The sequence below is a fragment of the Rattus norvegicus genome, chromosome 15 (genome assembly GCF_036323735.1).
Source record: "Rattus norvegicus strain BN/NHsdMcwi chromosome 15, GRCr8, whole genome shotgun sequence".
Lineage (NCBI taxonomy): Eukaryota > Metazoa > Chordata > Mammalia > Rodentia > Muridae > Rattus > Rattus norvegicus.
The window spans coordinates 106,436,585-106,463,924 of record NC_086033.1 but is presented as its reverse complement, the minus strand read 5'-3'; the positions used below and the strand labels follow the sequence as shown (position 1 = coordinate 106,463,924).

At 45.3% G+C, this 27,340-nt stretch overlaps 1 protein-coding gene across 7 annotated transcripts in view; it reads left to right on the top strand.

Moving 5' to 3' along the window:
- Positions 1–698: 698 nt before the first annotated feature.
- The window catches only part of Tmtc4 (transmembrane O-mannosyltransferase targeting cadherins 4), a 56,432-nt gene continuing 29,790 nt past the window's right edge, over positions 699–27,340 (top strand). Inside the window, exons 1-5 of one of the 7 annotated variants that reach the window (XM_039093207.2) lie at positions 699–843; positions 5,660–5,872; positions 9,835–9,950; positions 10,909–11,125; positions 18,669–18,756. In XM_039093207.2, coding sequence (XP_038949135.1) covers positions 5,714–5,872; positions 9,835–9,950; positions 10,909–11,125; positions 18,669–18,756 — 580 coding nt within the window. In that variant the 5' untranslated portion in view covers positions 699–843; positions 5,660–5,713. Of the gene's footprint in view, positions 1,088–1,357; positions 1,715–5,653; positions 5,873–9,834; positions 9,951–10,908; positions 11,126–18,668; positions 18,757–27,340 lie in introns of those variants that run through there. The other 6 variants (XM_006252523.5, NM_001134414.2, XM_006252524.5 and 3 more) reach the window with 6 other exon arrangements.

Here is a 27,340-nt window from a genome sequence, read left to right as displayed (position 1 = left end):
CACAGCAGAGGAAAGCTTCGAAGTGACTTGGTGCTGAGGATACGCACTCCACTCCAAAGAGGGAGACAGTCAGAGTCTGAGGCTTTAAGGAGGGTCTGAAGGAGAGCGTCAGAGGTCATTGAGCTGGAGGTCTGTAAGTTTGGCAGTGGAAAACACAAGGTTTTGTCTTGAAGGTGGCAGCAAAAATAAGTACTGAGAGTGGAAACTGAGTGGGTGGCCTGGCTATCAGGAAGGAGTGTAGCATCTAGTGGTCGTGACTGCATGACTCTGCTCCAAAGAGGAGGCTCAGTGCTGAGTCTGCAGGGCCTTGGGAGGGAAACTCACTTCCCGTTTCAAAGGGAGAAAGTGGGGACATTTCTTCAACAACTCTAGACAGAAAGAAGCGTGGAGTTGAGGTTTGCTGCAGGGTTTCACAGCCCTCGGCAGAGCGCGCAAGACCCGCCAGGAATAGGCTAAGTACACGCGGATCCCCGGGGAGCCAGGGGCCAGGCCTGGGAACCGCAGCTGCTTCGCGTCCCAGCTGCGCTTTCTCCTCCCCAACCGAGCCGGTCTGCCCCTGCGCTTCCTCCGCCGCGAGCGCCTTGTTCCGACGTCACCCCGACATGTACCAATGAGAGGAAGAGGATCGCGTGAGTGATGGAAAGGGCAACCGATGGTCGCGCGGTGAGGGGCGGGACTAGGCGGGAGCGGGCAGCCGCGAGTGGGAAGCGGCGCGGCGGGGGGCGGGACGCGGCGGGGTGGGAGGGGGGAGGGCGGCCCCTCCCCTGGTGGCGGCGGGCAGGGGAGCTGCTGGAGTTTAAGCACGCGGGAGGGAGATGAGATCGCAGCTCGTGCTCCTTGCAGGTAACGCGCGGGGCGGCCCGCCGATGGCCGAGCGCGGCTGCGGGGCGCTCAGAGTTGGGCGCGGAGCGAGCGCGGGCTCCCGGGCTCTCAACTGAGCCGCCAGCCCTGCGCGGGGGCCCGGGGGCGGCGCCCGAGCCCTGCACCTCCGCTAGAGTTAGCTCGGAGACCGGAGCTGCCTCCCGCGGATGCCGCCCCGGGCGGTATGCGCCTAGGTGGAAGCCGCACCCGGGACAAAGAGCGCGCGGTAAGGGTGCGCGCCCTGGGCTCAAGCTCCTGCACTGCCCTGCTACGGCTGAGGTCGCCGCACCAGCCCCTGTCTGCTACTGTCCGACCCAGCCGTGCAACAGCTTCGTAGCCCGAGAGTGCACCGGGGTGCAGCGGCCACCTGGCCGCGGGGTCCCCGCGCCTGGTCGCCAGCTGGCCAAGGCACAGGCGACGGCTGGACACAGCCGGGTAGCTTGGCCGCCGGCCCAGGGTTACGCGGCGAGCCACCCAGCAGCGCCAGGAGTGCCAGTTACTCTATGCTCAGCTGTAGAGCAAAGCTGGTACCACTGGCCTGGGAGCCTGGAGCCACAGAGCGGCTGCCAGGAGTTGGGGAGCGGAGCAGGTGGTGTAGCAACCGCCTCACCTCCTGCGAACTCCATGGGGAGTCTGGGTTGTTGATGTTGTGACTGTGGGCTGTTTGTGTTTTCTTTCTTTTTATAACTACACACAAAAGAAAGGAGGAGTTAGAGGAAAGATCTAGCCACTGACTCATCCACACTTTGCTCTCTCCCCAGGAACAAATGGATGGGGAAAACTATATTGGAGCCCAGGATTTTGCCCCTGTACCTGCATCCCCTCAAAGCTGTGCACCATAGCCGGAACTGGGGTAAAGAGAGGCATGCTGGCCCACCTAGATGGGAAACTGGCTACAAGCTAGCAAAGTGTAAACTTTCTGAGGCAGGAATTCTGAGTGTGAAACCTTCCATTGGCAGCCACTCGGACATTCTTGAATTAGGAAGATGGGTCGTAATGGGACTCATCTTACCTCTGCTTTTGGCCCAGTTCTACAGAGGATGGCTGGCTTCTTTGCTTCTGGCACAATGTGTGTTAGCTCTCCCTGCATCATGCCAGAATACCGTAGGTCAGAAACTACCACATTATCTAACCTGATTTCTAGAGGCAAGGTCATGCTCTATCCTGGAGGACAGCTGTCCCTGGATGCATTGGACATTAATGTAGAGGACAAGAGCCTCTCCGTGCCTGTGGAAGAGTCTCCAGTTAGGTGGCTGCTGCTGTTCTCCCAGGGTGAATCATCTGGATTGGGTCACTGCTTCATTGCAGCCTGGGCTGCTGTGTCCATTGTTATCAGAAGCTCATGGTTCACAGTTCGGTGCCATTAAGCCTTTGAGGAGAAATTGTTTTAGGTCTTTCTGACCTTTTGATTGACAGATGAATATATTTTAACCCCCTGAAAACTGAGGCTTAATATTAAGAGTTTGAGTATTGGGGATGGAGACTGCTGGTTTGTTCCACATTGAACCTCTCTAAGGAGCCAGTTCAGAGAGTTCAGGAGCCACACCGGAACACTAGCTTTGTTACTCTGTCTCTTCAGACTACTCATAGATGGTTCTGTGTAGATGGGTCATTGCTGGAACTGAAGCCACAGTGAGCATACTGTTTGGCACATCCCTATAGGAGCTACTATCCAAGCTGTGGCTGAGGAGCCAGGGCTCCCAAGCAGGATATAACCTGGAGAAGACCATTAAGATGTGTGGCTTAGTCAGAAACAGAAAGTGTTCTTTCCTATACTCTGACAGGGATATGAAGGCCTCTGCCACCTCGTGGGGCATGGTTTCATTTACCCGTGCACTAAGCCTTATTGTGGAACAAGGGTCATTTCCTATAGGGGACGGAGAGTTGGGATCAAGTTGTGTGGTGTGAAGTTTGTATAGGATGCAAAGACTCCTCACCTAGGAAGTCATATGCTGTAGATATGCCCAAAAGAAGGGTTCTCCTTTCTTGGGTGCATCCTGTTGCCTGGTGGGCTTTGCTGGATGTTAAGATGGCACCATGAGCGTTAAGGAAGTGATCAGGAACTATGAACTAGTCAAAACAGTGGAGACTTAACAACTGCTTATATTGCCTCATTCAGTCCTTCCTGAAACCTAAAGAACACAGGGGCACCTTATTTTGCTGATAAAGAAACTGTGTTCCTTAGGGAAACAATGTAGCTCAGGGAAATGTAACTACCTGTTCAAATCTTTGCTATGGACAGCTGGAGAGGATTCTGAGAACTTCACGGGGATTTCTAACGTATTGTAACTTTTTTTGAATTTTCTGATAAAAGGCATATTGTGGACTGTTCGGCTATGTATGTAAAGACTGGTCTATTAAGCAAAGGGGAACATTTGAATATTTTCACTACAGCAAAGCAGCAAAGGCATTGGACTAGGGGGAAGTCCCCTGAGAGAGCAGAGATGCTTTCATAAGATGGCAGGAGCCAGTGAGGACTGGAGATTAGGGTAAAGGATAGAATGCCTGCACTGTAGGTCCTATGGCTTTGGTCCCCACCCAGAGGAAGAGATCAATTTCACATCAACTCATCCATTCAGTTGACATCCCAAAAATGAGAGCCTGGTCCACCAGGGCACCACAGATGTTGGGAATCCACAGTCCATCCTACACATATGTGGGTTGTTGCTTAACTACCAAAATAATTGGCTTGGGCTGTGAATCTGAATAGTCAGGGAAGGACAGTGGCTAATTTAGGAACACAGATTATTTCATCAATCAGTAATCATACAGCCATTCGAACTTCATAACAAACTGATTTCATATTCAAATGTTCAGGGCTCAGCCCGAGAATATCAGGACCAGTTATATGACCTTTTGTAGATCCCACAGAGTCTGTTATACACTCAAAATTGGTATAAACTGTTTGTTTTCCTGAACATTAATTTTCTAAATCGAAGAGCACATTTAATCCTTCACTTTTTAAAGTCATGGTGTTTTCTTTTTTAAATGTTGAAGTAGCAGGAGTAATTTCTTTGGCTAGAATGTAAAGTAGCAATCAAGGTGTTTGTGGTGACCTGACTACAGTTAGGTTTTAAACAGTGGCTTACATTTTTCAGTGGAAAGAAGAAAGCTACAGAAAGTAGGTAGACTATTCCCCCAGCGCTTGCTCTTAGCAAGCCTTACATCAGGCAGTGATGCTCAGGGGACAACTAGAGGAAGAATTGCAGGCTTTTGTGTCTGGCTTGTTAATGGACTCTGCTTCTGGAAAGAATCAGCACTGCCATTGAAAGGTGTGCCCATCACCCTGCGTCTACCTTTATTCAGGCAAAAGATGGTAAAAATGTCTGTGACCTGAGATTCCTGTTTGGTTGACTTCTTGTTGATCTATGTATTAACTTGAAGATCTAGAAGTAAATATACCCAAGCTGCATCCCAGTCAAGAGGCTGGGATTTTTTTCCTCCCATCAGCGTGAATGGACTCTGTCTCCTCAATAGGGAGGACCAGAGTTTTTCCACCAAAAACCAGTACTAAAGGAGATCTTCCAAAGACTGTTCAACTCATGGAAAGTATAGTGATGGCCAGCCTTCTCCAAACATCCATTAAACCCCAGGGACTCAGTTCAGATAATGTCTCCATCACATTGCCCTATAGGCAATCTGTGGGGACATTTTCTTGATTAATGATTGATATGGGAGGGCCCAGCCCACTGGGTAGTACCACCACTGGGCAGATGAACCTGGGCCCTGTAAGAAAGCAGGCTGAATAAACCCGTAAGTAGCATTCCTCAGCAGCTAGGTTCCTGCTTTGAGTTCCTTCCACAACTTCCTTTAGTGAGGGACCTGTAAGCCAAAGAACACCTCCTCACCCCTAAATCCAGTGAAAACTCTAAGGTAGGCAGTCTCCTTAACCACTTAATAATGAGGAAGTAGTTGCAAAGAGCGTAACTCTCCAAGCAACCTGACCAGAAGAAAGCACACATGGAGGGTGTGGCGGGAATAGGGACAGATAACTGATTTGCAGATAATTTCGTGTTTGAGTCTTGGAATTGGCCTGGGATGTTATGCAACTCTCACAGCCAGAAAGGTCTTAACATTTTGCTTTGTTCCACGGGCAATAGAGAGATAGAGACTCTTACAAAGCCACATAGCTATAAATGGCTACTTTGTCCATTTCAAGGTTCTAAAGAAGTATCTATTCCTACCTTGACTCTTTGTACAGAATTTCCCGTTCCTGCTTTTGGGACAGCTCATTTCTTTTTGGACCTTCCAAAGAAATCAGCTCCTCTTTCTCTGTGTAAAACACCAGCTCAATCAATCATTGTCACCCGCTCTAGCCCTACGAGTCCCCTCTCTTAAGATTTTCAGCTAGCCGGCCTGTGCACTTGAGTCCTGCACGCAGACTGTTAGGTCTGTCAGAGTCATGTTTCATGCGGTACACTCTCGCTCCCCACGTTGCAGTGTGCCAACAATGAACAGTTACTGATTTTTCTGGATCAGTGAAGCTGATTTGTTTCAAAAGCTTTGTAAACTGGCTCTCAGAATTAAAAACAACTTGCCTTATGGGTTTGGCGAATACGTGATTCTGTTAAGTTAGAATTCCCAAAAGGAAAAGCCAGAAACCCAAGCGCTTTAGATTCTGTTGGTAACGGTAAGGTCTGGAAGTCTGCTTGAGTCCGGGATCACTTTTTCTGCCCACTAAAATTTGAAAGACACAACTTTTTGAGCACGTTGTATAAAATCACAGCATCCCTACTGATCTAGCGTCCACTGCAGAAGTGTACTTAAGGGTATTTACGTAATGTTGCTTCCCTTGCAGATTTCTAACCAGCATAATGCTGGAGCAGGAGGCTGGCGGCCTGCAGTTTTCAAGATGGCTGAACTGGATGCTGACTTGGATCACATCATCCCATCCGTCCTTCCCCCTTTCTGGGCTAAGTTAGTAGTGGGATTTGTTTCCCTTCTGTGTTTTGCAAGGAGCTATGATGGAGATTTTGTCTTTGATGACTCTGAAGCTATTGTTAACAATAAGGTTTGTGTCTTAATCCTCTAGGGAACTTAAGCATGCCCAGTTTCCTTTGTCTCAGTAATCCTCCAAGTGGGTGTTAATTCTTTGTCAAGCTTGGGCTGACTCTCAGTCCAAGTCTCATGGGCTATAGATTTCCCATTATTTTATGTATGTTCTCCTAAATGCATTGCCTCTGGTCTGCAGCACCTGCCTGTGCTCAGGAGACCTCATGCACACCTCTGCTAAGGCTTACGAGTCTGGGGCTGTTGCAGAGTGTTGCAGGTTGACTGCTTCAGGTTTTATGAAACTTTCCAGAACCATGAGAGGAGAGAGAGAGAGACTCATGCATTTGCTCTAGTGATGGATGGATCTAATCATCCATCGGAAGGTGTGTGGTCTGTAGCAGGCAGCAGCTGGCTATGACTCGGTGCTTCACTGTGTGAGCAAGCTCAGTGTGCTGACCGCTGCTGGAAGAAAGCATTCAGCTGCCGAGGGATACAATGTTCCTGCTCATTTCATGTTTGGAGACTCAAGTTTGCTGACCTTGCAAACTCCTAGTCAATCTTGCTTCACCAGTTACAGCTATATGAGGCCAGGAAAGTAACCATCTTTTTTTTTTCTTTATTGCAAAATGGGAAGGAAAAGATTCAAATAAGCCACAAGACAAGGAGAGTAAGAAACTCGGAGGCAGGCAGAACCAGTGCTCAGAAGTGGCATGAGGTACACCCTTGGTGATGGGCTGTCACTCAGCATATAGGTTGAATTGCTTTACCTATGGCCAGAGCTTGAAGGACTGCACCTGCCTGTCCCTCTGGGGCAGGCCATCGAAGGTGCTTTTGCTTGCTCATAAGAAGTGAAAGGCCATCAAGATGACTCAGCAGGGTAAGGCATCTGCCACCAAGCCTAATGACCTGAGCTCAATCCCTAGGACTCATCGTGGAAAGAGAAAACACTACACATAACACCCCATGGTGTGTCTTTTTGTGAGTATGTGAGCATACACACAAAGGTTAATTAAGGCTATAAATTTGATAGATGGGTGGATGGATAGATAGATTATATTTTTTAAAATCACTGATGTCACCAAATGAGGAAAAGTTCTTTTTACATAGAAAATGTCAGAGAAAAGCTCCACATGGCAAGGCGGCACGTTTCGAAGTTGGAGAAGGCCGTGTTTGACGTGTAGGTGTTTTGTTTGCAGCATGATATTATAATTACATTTTTTTTTCCGTGCCAGGGTCTCATTGTATGGCTCTTGCTGACCTGGAACTTGCTGTGTTGGCCACAAACTCACAAAGATCTATTTGCCTCTGCCTCTTGAGTGCTGGAGTTAAAGGCATCCATCACCGTGCCTGGATCTGTTGATCCTCACTTTTAAGACATGTCTTCCTCTTGTGATTTCCTTCCCTTTTGTTCACCTGCCACCTAAGATAGGTGATTCCTTTGCATCACTTTTCTAACCATGCTTCTTTTAAAAAAGCGTGTAGCTCCGAACGGCTATGCCACGTTGATGGCTTGCTAGCCACAATAAGGATTTTCCTTTATTTTTCCATTAAGGATTCCCCTTTACTTTTGAAGTTCTGTTCATTTGTTGTGGTTTTCTTCACACCTCTATCTGGCTATGTAAAGGGTTAATTCAGAACCTGTGCTGGAAAATTTCTGTTGAGCTGGGTACATGGATGTATGAGCTCTGCTGTGTGCAGAGCTCTGATGCTTGCTGTAGTCCTAACATGTGAGAGGGAGTGGCCAGGCATCTTATGCCTCTGCCAAGTATGGTTTGAGCAGTATTTTCTGGAATGTCGCCTCCTACCCTTTGTATTAACTTTCCAGTCTCACTTTCCTCCTTCCCTGTTGAATGGAGTGCAGCTCTTCTCCTGAGGCGGTCTTCATGATATAAGCAGGTGGTTTCTAGGTCTGAGGGTGTTGGGTATGTTGCTTGGTGCTTCCTTGTGCCAAATTGCTATTTCTTGCTCCCTAAGATGATCCGTTGGGAGGAATTTGCAATCTAATGTTCCCATAAATCACAAGGAGGGGAAAAAGGTCTTTCTCTTACACACTGTGCTTCATGTAGGCTGTGCCTAATCAAATATTTAGAGCTTCTTTGGTGTTCATTTTCTGTTCCGAGGGTGGATAGGATGCTACTCCAACCACCTCAACTGAGGAGGCACTTACATTGCAGAACACAGAGGCTTGGACTTCCACTGTTGTCGCTGAGTTAGCAGATGGATCCTGTGATCTTTGTAAAACATCCAGCTGGCTCCTTGGATGGATGATCTAGATATTTAAGGCTGCTGAAGCTGATACAAGCGAAAGTCACAGTGAGACTCAAGTGACCGAATTTACTTCTGTTCCTCCTCTTGAGTTAGCAAGCAGCTCATTCTGTAGCAAGTATGAAGTTGTAATTGCAACGTAGATATTTGTAACTCATTATGTAGCAAGTGCGAAGGTCCAAGTTATAACTGCAACATAGATATTTGTTCTTTGAGACCAGACTGTCATTTATCCACCTCTTGTCTGGGAACATATTTTTGAAAGTAAGTGTGTGTGTGTGTGTGTGTGTGTGTGTGTGTGTGTGTGTGTGTGTGTGTACAGGTGAGTGCATGTATGCAGGTGCGTGATAGGGGTAGGAGAGTCCACTGAATCTTCTGGAGCTGCAGTTGCAGGTGATTGTGAGTCTAAGGTGTGTGCTGGAAACCAAACTCATCCTCTGGGAGAGCAGCATGCCTTTTTAACCTACTTAGCCATTTCTTCAGCAGTTAAGCATCCGTCTGTGTGTCAAGACCATTCTTTGAAAGCTGGTAATAGTGTAGTTTCGCCTGCTAAAGTCAGGAGCTAATACGAAGATGTGAGGCAAGAGTTAGAAGGAGCCGTGAGCTGTCCCAACATTGGTGCTGGGAACTCAGGTCCTCTGAAAGAGCAGATCCTGCTTTAACTGCTGGGCTATCCCCAGTCCCCTCATTTAACTTTTGTAGCATTTAGTTTTATATTTTAAATATAAGGAAAAATGTATTTAGGTATGTTTGGTATACGTTTAAATTATCTCAGCAGAAAGATGGTTTCATTTAAAATTTAGTAATTTTATATTTTAAAATTGTATAGAAAGTTTCCCCCAAAGTTTCATAATTTGCTTAACTCATGATCAAAAGTAGAAACATTAAAAATAATATTCGCCCATTTTGTTTAAATTGGTTATTGTTTTGATACCTTACTTTATTTAATTGGCTATGAAAGGAAAGTGGTGACCTTATATAACCAAGTGATTTGTTTGTTTATTTGTTGTTGTTGTTATTGTTCGGTTAGTTTTTGGTTTTGAGGTTTTTTGTTTTTTGGGTTTTTGTTTTGTTTTCTAGTTTTTTGAGACATGGTTTTTCTGTGTAGTCTGTGTAGCCTTGGGTGTTCTGGAACTTGCTCTATAGACCAGGCTGCTCTCAAACTCATAGAAATCAACTTGCTTCTGCTCCCCAAGTTCTGTGTTTAGTGATAGAGATAATTAAACCATAGCTGTAAGTAACCAGCTATGGGGACAGATAAGAGATGCCCCAGAATCCACAAAAATGGATTGAGATCCACTCAGGATGTTAGAGGATCAAAGATGAACATCCAGGGCAGACTTGCCTAGGCAAAGCCTCTGCAGAGAACTCAGGGGCAGGGGCATGGCGTCAGACAGACGGACGCAGTGGCTCTGAATTATGAGGACTTCAACTTTGATACAGGAATGTAGAGAACTATTGAGAGGCCATAACTGGCTAGATAGGATAAGCTCATGAGTATTTTAAAGTACTTTGTGTAGAAAATGAGAGGATACAGTTGTCCTTCCATAAAGCCTGGGCATAACCTACAGAAGAGATGTTGGGGGTTGGGCCTAGGGCTAGCAGAAAGGATGAAGGGAGTAGAGTTGACATTTTGGGGGAGCTTTCAAGGCTGTGGTGTAAAACTAGGGGAGGATCATGACTCCTTGCCCAGAATGTCCCATTGTGTTCCTGCAGGACCTCCAATCAGACACACCCCTTGCGGACCTGTGGCATCATGACTTCTGGGGCAGTAGACTGAGCAGTAACACCAGCCACAAGTCCTACAGGCCACTTACTGTCCTGACTTTCAGGTAAGATGTGACAGTAGGAACGGGTGCATCGTTCTCGGTTTCCCCATGATGTCATATGTTGGGGGAGGTGGTTCTCCGGCATTAGTTCTTATGTAGGTGGATTACGTATGCGCTCTAAGATGTCTGTGCTCATCTTAAGTCTTAGGAAGTGTGCCACAGGGAGGCTGAGAGGTCGTGCCTAAGGAATCTCCATTTCAGCTGTATAAACTGAAACCGAAATTACGCAGAGGTTAGCTTGGCCCCTGGGCTGGGATGATGCTCACACACCAGCAAAGCACTTGTGTTTCTGGTTCTCGGAGAGCCCCCTCTTTACTGTTTGGTTAACAAAGCACCAAGGGATATGTGAACCATACCAAAGCAACACAGTCAGTCATCCAGTAAAACTGATCTCTTTTCCTTTTTCCGTGACAAACTTAAGCTCCGAATCCTCCTATCATTACCAATCTAATGTAATGAATATGAAGTTTAAAGACTCCTTTTCTGGCCCTCATTAACCAGAGCTACTGGTCACATGACAGGGCTTATTCCCTGTTTCTGGGATACATTTAGATACTCTTGGATAGACAGATCTTCCAGAGAAGCAATTAGAACCACTAGCAGTTGAGAGGTAGTCAAATGGAAGAATCTAGTGACAGCAGGGAGGTGTTCTGTGGGAGAGGGCTGGGACACACGTTGTTCAGTTAAAGCACTTCGTTGTGTGATGTCTGGGTTATGAGGGACAACCTTGAGGGAAATGTGGCTTTACCTGTTCCTGGAAAATAATCCCTTTGGGGCCTTGAAAACATCATGTAGCTGTCCTTTTGACTTTGGACCCTGTCAGGGCCCTTTCTCCCACTCTCCTCTATGCCTCACTGTGTTCAGTTTCTTCAGGCTTCTTGGCTGGGCAGGTGTTATTACCTTTTAATGTCCGTTGTGCGTGCTCTGTGCATCTGCCGTGAACAATCCCTGTTTGTTGCAGGGTTAACTACTACCTGTCTGGAGGCTTTCACCCCGTGGGTTTCCACGTGGTCAACATCCTCCTGCACGGCGGCATCTCCATCCTCATGCTAGATGTCTTCTCGGTACTGTTTGGTGGCCTGCAGTACAGCAGTAAAGGCCGGAGGGTTCACCTGGCCCCCAGGGCTTCCCTGCTGGCGGCATTGCTGTTTGCTGTCCATCCAGTCCACACCGAGTGTGTAAGTATCTACGTGTGACGGTCTGCATGCGTGTAAGAAGACACCTCTGTGCTGTCTGGTTTTCTGACAGCAGGCTCTTTATGTCCTCCTCTTGTTTGCAGAGTTACACACCACACGGCCTTTAGGAAAGACAATGCTCTCCCTGTCAGACATTAGGGCTTTAGGTCAGAGTCATCTCTTTATGAATACATAATAGCTCTCGCACTGGTAGACCTTCTTCTCAGATCGTGCTAGCTTAGCATCTTGGGGGACACAATCTGTTTAGCTGGTGTGATCACACCAGCGTCAAGGGCAGAAATGCTGATGTTGCCTGACTTTGGATCCTAAAGGCCAGCAGTAAAGAACCCTTCCTCAGTGCAGAGACTGTGGTGGTTTTGTTTATCTTATTCATTTTTGGAGGGAGATAGGGTCTTAATGGTGTAGACCCTAGCCGGCATAGAACTCCCTATGTAGACCGTACAGAGCTCTAAAACACAGAGGTCCACCTGCTTTACCTCTCAAGTGCTGGGATTAAAGCATCCACCACCATATCTGGCCAGGGGCAGGTTTTCTGTAATAGCTGAGTTTATGATTTATAAACATTTTCTCAATATAGTTAGCATAAAAGCATTATGACTTTAGATCGTCTGGTACTACTTTATAGGCAGTTCATATCCCAAGCAGACAAAGAGAAGAGAGTGTAGTATCTTCCATGGCCCATGCCGCCACAAAGAAACTGCTCCTCCAAGTCTCTGTCTTCCTCCTTCTCCCTCCCTGGAAATGTTTCCCAAACAGACTTGGCCAGGTGATGGACAGCCATGACAGGAGCCTTACCTGCTGTCCTGTAGCCACGTCTCTGTACCTTGGACACAAAGGAGAATATACTCTAGACATAGACTGTTGAGATTTAACTGAACATTTTCCAGGCTGTCAGGAAACCCCTATATGCCTACTTGAACCCTTGCAAAATGTGAGACTGCCTGCTGCTGAAGTAAGGAGTTGGGTCTGGTCTTTCTGGTCCCACAAGGCGCTGGATAAGAATGTTCCAGATGCCGTGTTGTTCACTGTGAACTTTGACCTTTAATAGACATCTAAATGCCTACAATCCTGTTGTGGCTTATCTGCTAACAGTCATGATTGTCCTGTTGAGGGTCTTAAAGTTAATTCTAAACTGTTAACCAGAATTCTTGTTTCTGGCCATCTGATAGAATACTATGGAGTTTTTACTGTTGCCTTTTATATCCTCTATGAAAGGCTATGAGCTTATGATGTAAGAGTCCACTTAAAACCCTTTATTTCTCTCTCTTGTACAACTGTGACTAAGTTACAGTTGGTTTCAGCCTCACTTCCCCAGGGCTAAGTGTTTGTTACAGAGTCTCAGATACAGTGTTGCGTCTGACACAAACAGGGCTTTCTGGGAGAATCCTGACTGGATTGACTGTTTTCCTCTTGTCTAATTGGACACAGTCGCAAAACCAAAGTAAAATATCACATTAGCCAAAGATTTCCCAAAATTTTGATTCCAAGTATTAAAAACTTGATTTGGGAAGAGATTTCAAGGCCTGTGTATGCTTCAAGTGTGTGCATGCACAAGGTGCACATGCACATTGCAGTTAAATGCAGCTTCCTGCCAATCTTAAAAGGCCTTATTTTAGAGCTTTAAAAGGAATTGAGGGGAATGGAGAGATACCTAACATGGTAAAATACTTGCTGTGCAAGCTTGGGACCTGAGTTTGAACACCGGCACCTTCATAGAATTCCTGGCATAGGGGAATGTGCCTGTATCCCAATGATAGGGAGGCAGAAACAGACGATCCCTAGGGTTTCCTGGCCAGCTGCTCTAATTATCTAGTTCTGGACCCATGAGAGACTCTGTCTCAATAATATCCAAGGTTGGCCTCTGGATGCACATGCACAAACATATGTGCATGAACAGAGTCGGGGGGGGGGGAGGGAGGGAAAGAGGGAGGGAAGGAAGAAGAGAGGGAAGGAAGGAGGGGAGAAGGGAGGGAGAAGGGGCAGGGTGGGCTACCTGGAGGGAGAAAGCAATATTTGAAAATTCTCTTCACGACAGCCATTTAAACTTGGATTTCAGGGAATAAGAGATAATTAAAAATTAGCATTCACACTGACATGCTTAGTATGTTTACCTTTCATTACTTTGACACACTATCCAATTTCCTCTTATCACTTTCCCCCTGTTATCTCCTACTCTACATTTTTTAATGCCACCTTTAAACATGTGCAAAGAGCAAGACACCTGGAGCTTATCTTCAGGCGGCAGGAGAAGGCTGGCACAGGTGTCCTGCGAGGATGGGAGAGGCAGCTCCTTCCCGGCTGCGATGTGGCCATGGTGGTCCTACTCTGCTTGTGGCTCCCTGTAGCATGAGGACAGTGCAGACTGCAGACAATATGTGTCCGTGTCTGTGTGTTAAGAGGGTAGAGTAGCCACATGAGCTCTACCAGTTTTTAATGATGTGCATTTCTTTGTAGTTAACACTGATGTGTTTTGTGCTTCTCCCCCCCAGCATTAATACTAAAGTCATTTTTGCCAGATGTAAATAAGCACTTATATTTTCTCTTCGTTATTATATACAGTGTTGCATCTGACACAAACAGGGCTTTCTGGGAAAATCTTATGAAATGGTATCATGTAGCCATGGCTGACCTTGAATGCCTGATCCTTTTGCCTCAATCTACCAAGAGCTGGAATTAAATGGAGATGTGTCACCTAACATTTCCTAGCCATCCAGTGCGTTTGATACAGGGTTCTGACCAAAGCCAAGATGGTTGAATTAGACACCTTTCAGTCTAATTCCCCTTCTGGGCTCTGATTGGTAAAGGAAATCATTACAGCCAGATCGATTTGTTCCTCAGCTGATAGAAATCAAAATCCACCCCACTCCCTATGCCCTTGTACGCTGTCCCAGATCGTCCTCAGTTGATAGTAGACACATGAAGCTTTGGACGGAGTACTGGTCCCTAAGGAAGGAGAGGCATGAGCAGACATTGCTTGTTGAAATTTTTAATCCCGATCCGGGGTTTCTACCCTGCCTTTGATCATTCAGTTCCTGGATAGAAGACACAAAACTTGTATTATTTCCGATAAGCCTTAAACAGCACACGAGCTGGGTGATATCTACCCTCTATGCCATTAGAATCTACTTTCCTATCATTAGCCTCAAGTTATTACTTACTGTGTTTCATCTGTTCTTAACTCCAACTAGACAGCCCTCAGGGCAGTGTTTTTGTGACTCACCTAACCCATGGTGGCTCCTCTTCTTCACCTTCTTCACCTTCTTCACCTCATGGTTTCCCCATCCTAAGCTCCAGAACCTTAAACCCCTCCTACGTCTCTTCTGCCTAGCTATTGGCTGTTGGCATCTTTATTCACCAATCAGAAATAACTTGAGGGCAAGGTCACATACATAGCTCACCTGGGTCCCCGTGCAGAGTCTCTTAGGGGCTGCACTTGACATTACAATACATAGCAAAAGACCATACCTCCACATTGCTTAGGTCTTGGTCTGGTTCGACCCAGCCATCAGGATGAGGTACACCCAGGGCCTCCTTGTGGACGTGAGTAGCATTGTACCTAAAGTGTGGCTAAAGATGACAAGTTGCTTGGGTTCTGAATCAAAAGCTTGGGCCTCAAGACGTCCACCCACCCATCTACTGAATCCAGATGTTTTGCCAGAGAGGAGGTCTTTGTGTTCCAGGCTGGTCTCAGATTCACTTGTAGCTTTGAGATGAGGATGGCTTTGAACTCTTGTCCTCCTGCCTCTACCTTTCAAGTTCTGGGCTTGTTGGCATGCATCATACCTAGCTTTGAACACCTAGATTTCAACACATAGGGAATTAGTAGGGAACCTCCTGCCCACCTCCTTTTTTGTCCACAGATTCTTATTTCTTGTCCCCAACTCAGAGGCCACCTCTTTATTGGATTGAGCGAGGGCACATTGACTTTTTTTCCCCCTGGAAAAGACTGACAAGGTGTTTGATGTAATCTGAAAGAAAAATATAGCTGATGGAGAGGAATTTTGCTAATATATAAAAAAGAAAGGAAGGAAGAAGAATAAAAGTCTTATTTTCCTTATGCCTATATATATATATATATATATATATATATATATATATATATATATATAGCCTGCTCTTGGACAGCCTTTCACATTCTGTGCTGTGAGCTCTCCTTAATTACTCGACAAATACTCACTGAAATGCTAAATGCTTCTTTACTTTAAAACACTCGATAGGTTTACCTTTTATGTCAGGTCCTATAACCCTCATCACTTACAGACTTGAGATTATCTTTAATAGCTTACCAAAACAGAGATGAGAGATGGCTCAGCTGTTAAATGCTAAGCCTGCTACCAGGACAACAGTGCCTTTACCAAAAGCAGAGTGTTCCTTGAGAAAACAAGCTTATTTGCTTAAACTCCAGTTCTTGGCAGCACTGTGTGTTTACCTTAACCACCCTGACAGAAGGGGCTTCCACAGCCTGGACCTTCTGGCTTTGTCCCCAGTTCTTGTCCTAACTATTTCTTCCCTTCATTCACTTCAAGAAGTCCTAGCTCCCTGTCCTGCCTCCTCTTGTTGCTCTGTGGCTCCTTGGACAGTGACTCTGCACTGGCTTCAGTTGCTTCAATTCTGAGAGGGTTGAGTTCTGGTCTATCCTAAGCCACAATTCTAAAAAACTCTTCTCCCTGTATCCTGGCTGGAAGCCTACAAAGCCTGGATGTTCTAAATACGTCCTTACTTGCCACTGTGTCACAGAAGCAGCAACCCCCAGCCCTCCAGTGAGCAACAGTGTTCTTGGTCCTCCCCGACATGAGCATCAGTGTCCTTGGTCTCCCCCCCATGAGCAACAGTGTCCTTGGTCCTTCCCCCCCATGAACATCAGTGTTATTGGTCCTTCCCTCACCATGAACATCATTGTCCTTGGTCCCCCGCCTCCATGAGCAATAGTGTCCTTGGTCCTTTCCCCCACCATTAGCAGCAGTGTCCTTGGTCCCCTCCCCCATATGAGTATCAGTATCCTTAGTCCTTTTGCTCCCCCTATGAGCAACAGTGTACTTGGTCCTTCCCCCCCCCCCCCACCATGAGCAACAGTGTCCTTGGTCCCCCCTCCACCACCATGAGCAACAGTGTCCTTGGTCCTCCACCCCACCATAAGCAACAGTGTCCTTGGTCCCCCACCTTCCCCACCATGAGCAACAGTGTCCTTGGTCCTTTCCCTGCCTGCCTAGCACATTGTCCTATTTCAAGAAGCACTCTGGTTACTTATTGTGTCCTTGATTAAATGAACTTAACTTCTCAGCATCCAGAACTCTCATTGTGTATTCATTTAACCCTCCAGTTAACTGCCATGTTCCCTTCGGGTCCATTAAGCTTGGTTTGCTCCTTGCTTCCTATGCTGGTTGACCGTTATCATTTTGTGACAAGAAACCTGACAGAAGCAACTGTAGGAAGGAAGGTTTGTCGTGACTCGCAGTTTGAGGGATCAGTCAGTCATAGTGTGGAAGGCATGGCCACAGAGCATGAGCGTTGGATATCTGAGCCTATCTAATCAGGGAGCATTATGCTGGTGCCAATCCCACTTTCTCCTCTTTATTTAGTTAAAGACCCCAGCCCTTGGAATGATACTGCCCCACATCAAGAGTGGGATTGCCTCAGCTAAGCAGTTTAGAAATTCCTTCACAGACATGACAAGAGGATTGTCTCCTGGCTAACTAGATCCTGTCAGGTTGACCATACTGACACTTGCCTCTCATACATGCTCTTGCTAGGATGAATTTGTCAACTCATCCTGTGTTCTTATCCATGGACTTCCCAGTGCACCTCCATGGGAGGGATACTGAGCAGTATGCCTCAGCCTTTCACATGCAAAAGGAAACCTATTCTTAAAGGCATCCTTGTTCAGCTGTCGATCATACACACCCCTAGGAAACATTTATGTTCTAATTTCCACAGGCATGATATTTTATCTTCTTTTCAGAGATAATCAATCTGTCATCCATTAAGATGATTTTGGTATATGCCACGTTTGGGTGTCAGTTAGTAACGGACATGAGCTAGAGCAGTACTCATAAGACAAATTCTGTGGTTTTCCTTGCTCTGAAATATTCAGAGGACAATGAACACAAACTTTATACAGCTTCATTGTTGCTAGGGGAAAGGAAGAAAGGAAGGGGGAGTCATGTTGGAAAGGAGAAGAGAGAAAGGATGGGAACTGTACTCTGTTTTATCTCGTTGGTCACTTTGGAAATCGTCCTGACTTGGCAGGTTAGCCTTCTAAACCCGTCTGAGTTAGAAGGGAGAAGATAGCAGAGGTAGCTCAGAGGCACGAACTTCTCTCTCCCTCTTTCTCCCCCTTCCTTTCTCCCCCTCCTCCTTTCCATCCCTTCTCCCCTCCCCCTTCCCATCCCCCCCTGCTTAAATGGCTTTTAACATATACTTCCTCCTTTTATGCCCTTTGTGTTTCCAATCCAATTTAAAATTCTTTTCAGTTTATTATTATTGTTGTGTATGTGTGTGTGCATGCTTCATGTGTGTGCATGCCTGATACTGGGGAGTGGGGCATGCGTGTCATGGTACACAAGGTGAAGGCTGGAGAACTCTGGGACGTTTGTTCTCTTCACCCCTTCATGTGAGTTCCGCAGACCAACTCCATGTCTCCAGGTTTAGTAGGCACCTCTACCCACTGTTCCATCCTGCCAGTCCCAGGACTCTTTTTTTTTTTTTTTTTTTTTTTTTAAATACTGTGCTCTCTGAGCTGGTGACATGTTTAGTTGAAAATCCCCTGTGGGACGTGAGAACCCTGGGTTGCTGGTGTTCTTGGGTGTAAGGTGTTAAATAACACCGCTTTTTTGCTACACATGTGCTGTGCCCAGAGCAGTCTGCTCAAATAACCTTGAATCTCTTAAAGCAATGGGATGAAGTCCAGTACCAGAGAGGGTGAAGAGAATGAACCCGTCATACAGTGGGCTGCACAGTTACACAGTCCAACCATTCTCAAAGGCATTCTTTAAGGATGAAGAGTTAGTTAGTTACACAGTTGATCCATTCTCAAAGCCATTATTTAAGGATGAACAGTTAGTTATACAGTTGATCCATTCTCAAAGGCATTGTTTAAGGATAAACAGTTAGTTACACAGTTGATCCATTCTCAAAGGCATTCTTTAAGGCTGAACAGTTAGTTACACAGTTGATACATTCTCAAAGGCATTGTTTAAGGATGAACAGTTAGTTACACAGTTGATACATTCTCAAAGGCATTGTTTAAGGATAAACAGTTAGTTGCACAGTTGATCCATTCTCAAAGGCATTCTTTAAGGATGAACAGTTAGTCACACAGTTGATCCATTCTCAAAGGCATTCTTTAAGGATGAACAGTTAGTTACACAGTTGAACAGTGGGTTGTATGGCACTGCCAACATGCTGCCATGATGGGTGGGAGCTGGTAAGTTGCTTGTTTTGTGTCCGAGGTACATTTTGTATATCCCAAATTTAGGAATGCTCAATTTGATTTATGTAAATCCTTCTCCCGCCCCTTTCTTTTAAGGTTGCTGGTGTTGTTGGCCGTGCAGACCTCCTGTGTGCCCTGTTCTTCTTGTTGTCTTTCCTTGGCTACTGTCGAGCATTTAAAGAAAGTAAGCACTGTGTTTACCACCTCTTCATTATCTCATCCTATGGAGCAGTGTCTTCACAGATAGTGAATCGGTCTGTTCATGTAAGGTTATCATCTGAGGCGCCGTAGTCCAAAGGTTTAGACTCTTCACACGTGTTTACTACATCACCCTCTTCACACGTAACGCCACATTCTAGATCAATAATACAGCAAAGCCCTGAAGAACTACTGAAGCACTTAGACTGGGGGTGGGGTACAGTTTTAGTTTCAGCAAAGTTGCATGATTTCACACCAGCTCGGGGCTGGTCATATGTGTTGATGGCCAAGCTGCCCCTTCATAATCTTCAAGGGTGGATTGGCCTGGCCCTATGACGAGTCTTCACTTTTCCCCTCCCTTCCTTGCATGTAGGCTACACGCCAGCTCTGTTTGCATCTCTGGTTCTCCCGGATATGCAGCTCCATTGTGACACAGGAGAAGGGGGCCTCTGCCCTCACAATGATGTCTACTGGAGTAGGCATGACCATACCTCACCCCCTTATATCGTTTTTTATCATGCTGAGAGGAAAAATTCTGCACGCCAGGTAGTCGGAGTCTGGGGACACGTGAGTGGAGTAGCTTCGGGGGTAGAGAAGAGCAAGGGGCAACTTCTCTTCCTGAGACCAAATGTCAGCACAACAGGAAGGTAGACCTCCATCAGTTCCTTGGGCAGAGTCTCGCCACTAACAACAACTCATGATTAGAAGCTCTGGAGAGGTCGCACCTGCCCCAGTCTCACAACAGCTGAGCGAGATTCCAGTGCCATCCAGACTGTGAATCAGGAATGGGAGGGGTTTCCTCCCCTCACAGACATGCTTATTACAGTAAAATGGCACTGCATGTCCTAACATTGGCAGTTCAGTCGGAATCTGCAGGTTCATAGGGAGGTGCTTCTCAGCATTCACACCGAGAAAATTAAAACTTCAGACTTAAAGAGATTTTTTTTTTTCCAGAAAGGTCTCATCAGTCATCATTTGTAAATCTTAACCTCCTTAAAACAATTACTTGGAATTATAAATGAATCTTCACAGTCACCAAATGTACTTTTGAAGAAAGGATATTAAGCATTAAGTATTAGATATCAATAGATTTAACGGGTAAGGTGCGTCATATAGAACCTCCCACTGCTTTAAAAGATTGCCCTAGTGAAATCGTAAGGAAAACCATTACAACACCAGAACCCCTTCTACTGAGTGAACTGAGAAATTTGCTAGGTTTTCCGAAAGTACTGTTCTTTCAGAGTGGTGAAAAAGAACTAACGCTACTTGGTATTCCTCCCAGGATTCTTTATTCTTTCTGTGTTCTAATTCATGAATTTGTGCATTAATATTTATGTAGTATATGTATATCTGTTTTGAGTTCTTTTAAAAATCATAAAATTGTTTCTAAGGGACATCCATGCAAAAAATAATTGGTTTAGGAAGCCTTTGGGGCTGGGAGTTGAGCTTGGTAGTGGATCTAGGCGAAGCCTCTGGTTCTATACCTGGTGTTGAAATGACAAATTAAAGGTGTATGAAGTCTTCAGAAACTGATAGTGAGGGTGAGGGTACTTCATTCTCTGATTCCTGGGGAGCTGGTAAAGAATGGCTCGCCATGTAACCCTTCGTCTCTTTGGTCCAGCGAGGCTATTTTAGCATGCATACTGTATTTACTTTAGCATGAGAAAGAGAAAGAGAGGTTAGGTCTGAGCTTATAAGTGTCTTCAGTAAACTTAATCTGGACATGATTGGTGTTTGCAGAAAAGTAGCACTGGTGGCACTGGCTCGGGTGGAACACCACTAGGATTATGAGTAGATGCTGTTTTGTTTGACATTCCCACAACAGTTCGAAGACAGGAGGATGGCTGTGGGAACCTGAACAGAAGCCTCCTTGTCCACCTCTTGCCTGTAGCCACTATCTACCGAGTAACTTGAGCTCATTTTAGGACAGGAAAGAGTAGACCAAATGGAACCCACAGGGTCACCTCTAACGTGGTCTCTGATGCTTTGTGGTTACTTGGTCTTTAAAGTATGAAACTGTGATGGTTGATACATTCATTTCAGGCCTTTGTGCCTTGAGCCTGAAAGTTACCATCAGCCTTGCATCTCTGCATCCTTTCTGCCCTTAACTGTGTCCCTTGCCCTGACAGGCTTGAGTTGGAGATGGCCACAGTTATAGTCACTGCAGGGTTTAAAGAAGGTGGTTGAAATCCTTGGCTCTTGAGTCTTGTCATTGTGAATTAGTTCCACTGAGCTTGCAATTCTAGAGGTTCCAATTAGCCTGAGAAGGCCTTAGATGCACTATGATTAGTTTTTTTCTTTTTTAAACAGGGAGGCCCCTCTATCCCTTCAGCAAGGTCCTAGCCTGACCCCCACTGTAGACACCTGAGGACTTTGCGGCCTCATGAGCAACCTGCCTTGTTCCCTTAGACCAATGGCATAACCCCACTGTACCCGCCACTTGGTTTTCTCCTTATCACAGCTCCCACCCTATCCCTTATTGCTTGGCAAAGGCATCCTATTTTCAGTATCTTTTTTTATATTTTTTTTTACTCGTTTCCAAACATGTCAAGAGTAGAGTGTTCTCTGTTAAACACCAGCTCCTTAGAAACATCATTAAGCAATGCTGATAGATTCAGCTTAGCATGTGTATTGCTCAAGACCTATCTCTATTTAGAGGCTTGCAGGGGCCACGGGCCTTCACAGAGGAAGAACAAAGTTCCCTATGCATGAAAGATTTTGCCCAGAAAATCTGACCAGAAAAGGAGTTCTGGTCTCTGATGCTGTTCCAAAGTGTCACAGGGCTTATCAGTTTAGATCACCCATTTTCTCACCAATCAGCCTTATATTGAAAGTATTTCTTATACTAGGCCTTGGGTCTAATGCTGGATTGCAAAACCTAGAAACTAAGTATGGACAGCCCCATGGGATGTGGGGGTGGGGATTTCTAGGCCCATGTGTACTATAGGAAAAAAAAATATATATATATATACTTATGTATGTAAAAATAATTTTTTTCACATGTTAGAGGTCATACCCAGGGATTTGCACTTTCTAGTCAAGTCCTCTACCACTGGATTACACATCTCTAGCCACAGTCCAGTTTGTTCTGGTTAAAATACAGCTTGAATTATTTAGCATGCCTAAGGAGCTAAGAATCCCCTTCTCCACTCATCCTCCTGAACTGTGTCCTCTCTCCAGCTCTATGCATGTGCTCAAGAAAGGACACCATTCTGTGGTGTTTGTAGAGTGGATGGGGGTGGCCTTTGTACTGCCATTACCTCTGACATTAAGTCATTGAATTTCTGTTGGTCTAGCTTTTCATATTCAGGAGCATCTGAATGCCTGTGTTTCCCTGTGTCTTAAATCATTAGTTTTCTTTCCCTAGATCACCAGTGCAGTGAACACAGGCCAAGCAGTCCTCACAGACACATGCCATAGCATGGTGTTTGCCTGTGTCTATAAGTACAGCGGAGAATTAAAATTTCTGAAGCAGAAACACAGTCTTTATTGGAATGAAAATGATCGTGCTGTTTAATGCTTAGGCTTAATGTTTAAAGCAACCAACTTAAAGACCTGGTCTTTGTAGTTCAGAATCTGAATATATAAAGTCAATAAAAAAGGAGGCCCGGCTTTAGATACACGTAAACTTGGCATTCCAGAGTTGGAACTGAGTTAATACTATTTTATAAGGGAACAGAAATTAAGTGCTCTGAATTATGATTTAACTAGTTAGAAGGCTCTCTGAGAGGCTCCTTTTGGGTAACCTCATTAGATTTCTTTATGGGCGCAGTCTGTATTATTATAAAGTCTGAACAATCTTTAACTGCCTGACTTTATAAGGAGGCAGCTCTGCTAAGCTCTGGTATCCTGGAACTTCAGAAAATGGAGGGAAATCTACTCACTGTTGTTTCTAGTGCTCTGGCTTTTGTTTGTTTCTTTTGTTTCCTTTTCCTTTCTTTACTCTCTTTAAGCTCTTTTTAGAACAGAATCTTTTACTTCTAAACAAAACAAAACAAAATATCATTAAACAGATGAGTTGAAGGTACATGTTTTGTTGTTGTTGTTATTGTTTAATGCCCAAACCAAAAATGTGCTGTTCTCATGAGATGTTTCGTCAATACTGAAAGCTCTTTCAGAGCCTCCTGTTTCAGACTGGAGACAGGTAAGCCCTGAACAGAAAGCTTGCTAAAATGGCGGAAACAATTCCATTCTTCCACTAGCGCCTTAAGCTCGGACTGAATGTCTTACTCGTGTGGGAGGAGGGACCTTCCAGGGAGGGATGGTCTTGCTACATTGTACCTCACACACTTTAAGTTCTCAGCTCGGCCAGATGTCAACAAGATCTCAGAGCCCTTTGATGTTTCGTCTTAAACTTGTATCCTGTTGCTGTCCTGCTGTGGTTCAGCCAGGAGATCAGAGTTTTCATTCCCTTACATTTTCCTTAAGAAATATATTTTTTTTAACTTTGGACTTGTAATCATGATGCTAAAGAAATAAGCCTGGCCAATTGGGTGACACACCTGTCATCCAAATACTCTGGAGGCAGCAGGAAGGGGAATTGCGAGTTTGAGGCCAGCTTGGACTACAGTGTAAGAGCTTGCTTTATAAATGAATGAATGAACGAATGAATGAATGGCTATGCCATACAGACACCTGTTTTTAGGTCCGGGGTCATTGCCAATGGATTGTTCGTCTCTTTCTTCTCTGCCTTCATTTTCCTTGGTTCCTCCCTTGCTTGAATTTCTTTACATGGTCCTTCTGTGAGGACAGCAAGTCTGACTCTCATTCCGTGTAGGAAGCAGGCTTGGTTGGTTCCAGTACTTGGAACACTAGTCTGATGCTCATTGTGTAGCTCTGTCAGCTACAGAGCTGTGACCACCTGTCGTGATGGCGCGGTTCCCACACACACCATGATGTGCCAGTTTCGCTCAGCAGAGCTGCCAGGCAGAGGGTGGTGAAGGGGGCTAGCTTGTACAATGTGCTGCTTTTGCTGAAAGGAGGGCTTCCCTCTGGAAAGAGTGCCAAGTCAGAGACGAATGCTTCATTAAATTGGTCACATCTGTTGGCACTTGTGGGCGTCAATGCTGACAAGTGTCTTTCTGCTGGTTGGAGTTCTTCCCTTCACTCCTTCATCCTTTGCCTCCAGTGACCTAAGGGACTTTGTCGTCATGGATAATAGAGACGTAGAGTGGGGCAGATCTCCCATGTTCTGTGTCTTCCACCATTGGCACTTGTTATGCTGGGTAATTGTCCTGGAGAGTGGTCTTCCTCAAGGTGAAAGGTACAGGATAGCTACAGATGGTTTTGTCATACTCTCCTGTGTCTTCTGAGCTTAAAAATCGAACAGTCTGGACAAAGTCAGGGCCATGAATTCCACTAAAGATACTTGAATAGAGCTGCATTCAAGTTAGAATTACCTGTCTTAGAGAGACTTTATTTCTCCACAAAGATTATTCATAAATATAACTGTACTAGAGGCAACGTTTGTTTTAAGGCTTATTTTTACTGTTTCTCACAGTAGCTTTTAGGTTTAAGATTGTCACATTTTTATATGCATTCTATATCACACGTTTTTAATTAGCCTCTTACATGATGGGGATACTAACATCTTGAAGAGGTAAATGAAAAGACTTGTCTTCTAACTGTATTTGTTCACACTGAGAGGATTACTAACTTTTTGGTATTACTGCATAATTGCATAAGGAATGCGGCAATATAAAAGACTTCTAGTAAACGAGGAGCCAAAAGAAACTGTTAACTTGGTTCTGTGTGCAAGGCAGCCTAGTGTTCCTGTCACCATAGTGAACTATTCATACTTGGAATGAGAGTCGCTAGCATTGGCTGCCTGGTTAAAAACAACCACAAAAACATGAAATCCAAATTCATAGGTTATGTTGCAGGTCGACCTGATTAGTTGCTTTGATGAACCGAGATTAAAAGTAAGTCTTAATTCAGGGGAATTGCATGGATGAAACTATAGTAGATGGGATTGTCCCAGAACTCAGAACGGGTTTCTCAGTTTAAGTTTCTACCCACCCCTATAATATAAGCATTTTTGCCAATGCCGTATACATTAGTTGACTCTGGTTTTTAATGTGCAGGCATACTATACACCTGTGAAGAAGACTTATGGTTTTAGAGACTTATTAGTATTTCGTGTGTATGTGTATGTGCCCGAGTGTGTGTGTATGCATCACATCCAGTAGGCAGACACCTGTGTACAAAAACATAGGGTCCTCAGGACCTTAGTCGTAAGGCTTCTGATAAAGTACTAATAACTCTGTGGCAGAGAGTAGACAGGAAAAACGTCTGATTTAAATCAGCAGACTCATTTCATACTTCGAAAGATCTCAGGGGTGTGGTTGGAATACAGACATAGCAATGTGCTGGGAGTTTCACATGTGAGCCAAGGCTGATTCTGAGGTCTGTAGACACTGCCATGTATAGAAACCTAACGGGGGCCGTACTTGTTCTTTTCAGTTTCTGCTGTTTAAGTTCCAGAAACAAATGGGCCTGGAATGTAGCTTAGTTGCTAGGGTGCCTGCAAACCATGCATAAAGCCTTGGGTTCGGGCTCCAAGTCCACAAGGATCAGAGCTGTCATCTCAACCCTCCAAAGACAGAAGCAAGAGGATCAGAAGTCAAAAGTCATCCTCTGCTACATAGTGAGTCTGAGGCCTGGCTGGGGTATAAGTGTCCCTGTCTCCAAAAAAAAAAAAAAAAAAAAAAAGAGCAGCGAGATGAATTTTAGACTATAAAAAATACAATTTTATATGGAATCATTATAAAAATGTGAAATGCATTTTTTTTTTTTTGGTTCACACAGAAGTCTTCAGACTCTTGTGTGGCAGTACAGCACATCTCAGCTGGGACTAGATAAAGCCCAAGTGCTCGTTAGCGTTAATGACTCACTTTTATACAGTAGCAGGTCTGGGGCTAGCTCTGCAGGTGAGGCTGTCAACTGGGCTAATAACTGACCATTGAAGTGCTGCCTTTGATCTGAATTGCCACTAATTTTGGTTACTGGAGCTGAAGCAACTTCAGGCAGAGAAGTGTCTTCACCAGGCAGGTTTTTGTCCTGGGCATATGATGTCAGAAGCCTAAGGGACGATTGCGATGAAGACCTGGAGACTGGAGGAGGTTTAAGTGCTTCTGTTGCTGTGATAAAGAATGGCCAGAAAGCAGCATGGAGAGGAAAGGGTTTGTTTCAGTTTGCACTTCCACATCACAGTCTGTGGTGATCAAAAAACCGTCAGGGTAAGGTAAGAATGAAACTGGGCTCAGCTGGATTTTATCGTAACTGGTGCTGGACCAGGGCCTCTAGAGTCTGGCCCAGGTCATTTTACTTTAGCCATGTTTAAGCACAGCACTGTTTTGGGAAAGAGAATTTTGGTAACAACTGAGTCCCAAGTGCACAGCAGTTTAAGACATTTTTATTGAGATACAAAGTACATCTGGCTTCTTTCACAAGTATGGGTGCTACCGACCTGGAGATAGAGACCAAGAAGTTAGGGTCTAGGGAGCTTGCCTGAGGCAAACATGATTCCTGTGGGTGTCAGGATTGGCCTGGCCCACAAGTGGCATTGCTCCTAAGAATGGTTCAGCATCTAAGCACAGTGCTCAAGACTTAGGGGGAAAGGGCCTGGGATAAGTCAGAACAAAAATTCTGGAAGATATGAGCTGAGCCCATCACATCAGATAGCAAAGGATCACCAGGTTATAAAACTACATGCACTCCAGGAAGAGCAGCTAAGCACCTCATTCCATTGAAGAGGTAACCTGTGGGTTCAGCTTTCCTTGCTTCTCCTGTGCTTATGCATGTGCACAAGGCCTTTTTGCTCTCTACAACCATCCACCCATCCTTGAAAGTCAGGGCAGGAGCTCCAGGCAGGAACCTGGAGGCAGGAGCTGAAGCAGAGATAATAAAAAATACTGTACAGCCTGCTTGTCCATGCAACCCGTGACCACCAGCTCAGGAACAACGCTGTTCACAGTGAGCTGGCCTGCCCACATCCATCATCAGTCAAGACAGTACCCAAAAGACTTGCTGCCTTCAGACCAATCTGATGGAGGCAGTCTCTCAAATAAGATCCCCTCTTCCCAGATATGTTAGGATTGTGCCAAGCTGACGAAGCCCAACCTGCACGAAAGGTATACTACAGCTCAGGAGTGACCCCAGGGGGGAAAGCGCGATGAAGCCAGAGGCTGTGTTTTCTGTCTTGTTTTCATGCAGCTCACTGAGTATGTCAGCCATCTGCGAAGAAGGCTGTTTTTGGATTCTAGACAAGAAGAGTGGGATGTGAGCCCTCCGTTTTCACGTACGCGTAGTATTTGGCTTTGTGTTAACAGGGCGCCTCCGAGAGTTGTCTGTGTTTTAGTGGAGGAGCTAGGAATTTGTTTCCTCTTACACCCCTGTGGGGGAAATTTCATCCACATTATATTTAAGAAGAAGGCAAAGCAATTCCGTTCTCCTAAGGAGACTTAAAATGATCTGGAGATGTGATTTTGAAGTTAAAGAGTTCAGGGGGTCGCGTTACGTTTAGGTGAGAAGTATGAAGCGAGAATGATCTACAAGTCAAGTCCGTAAAA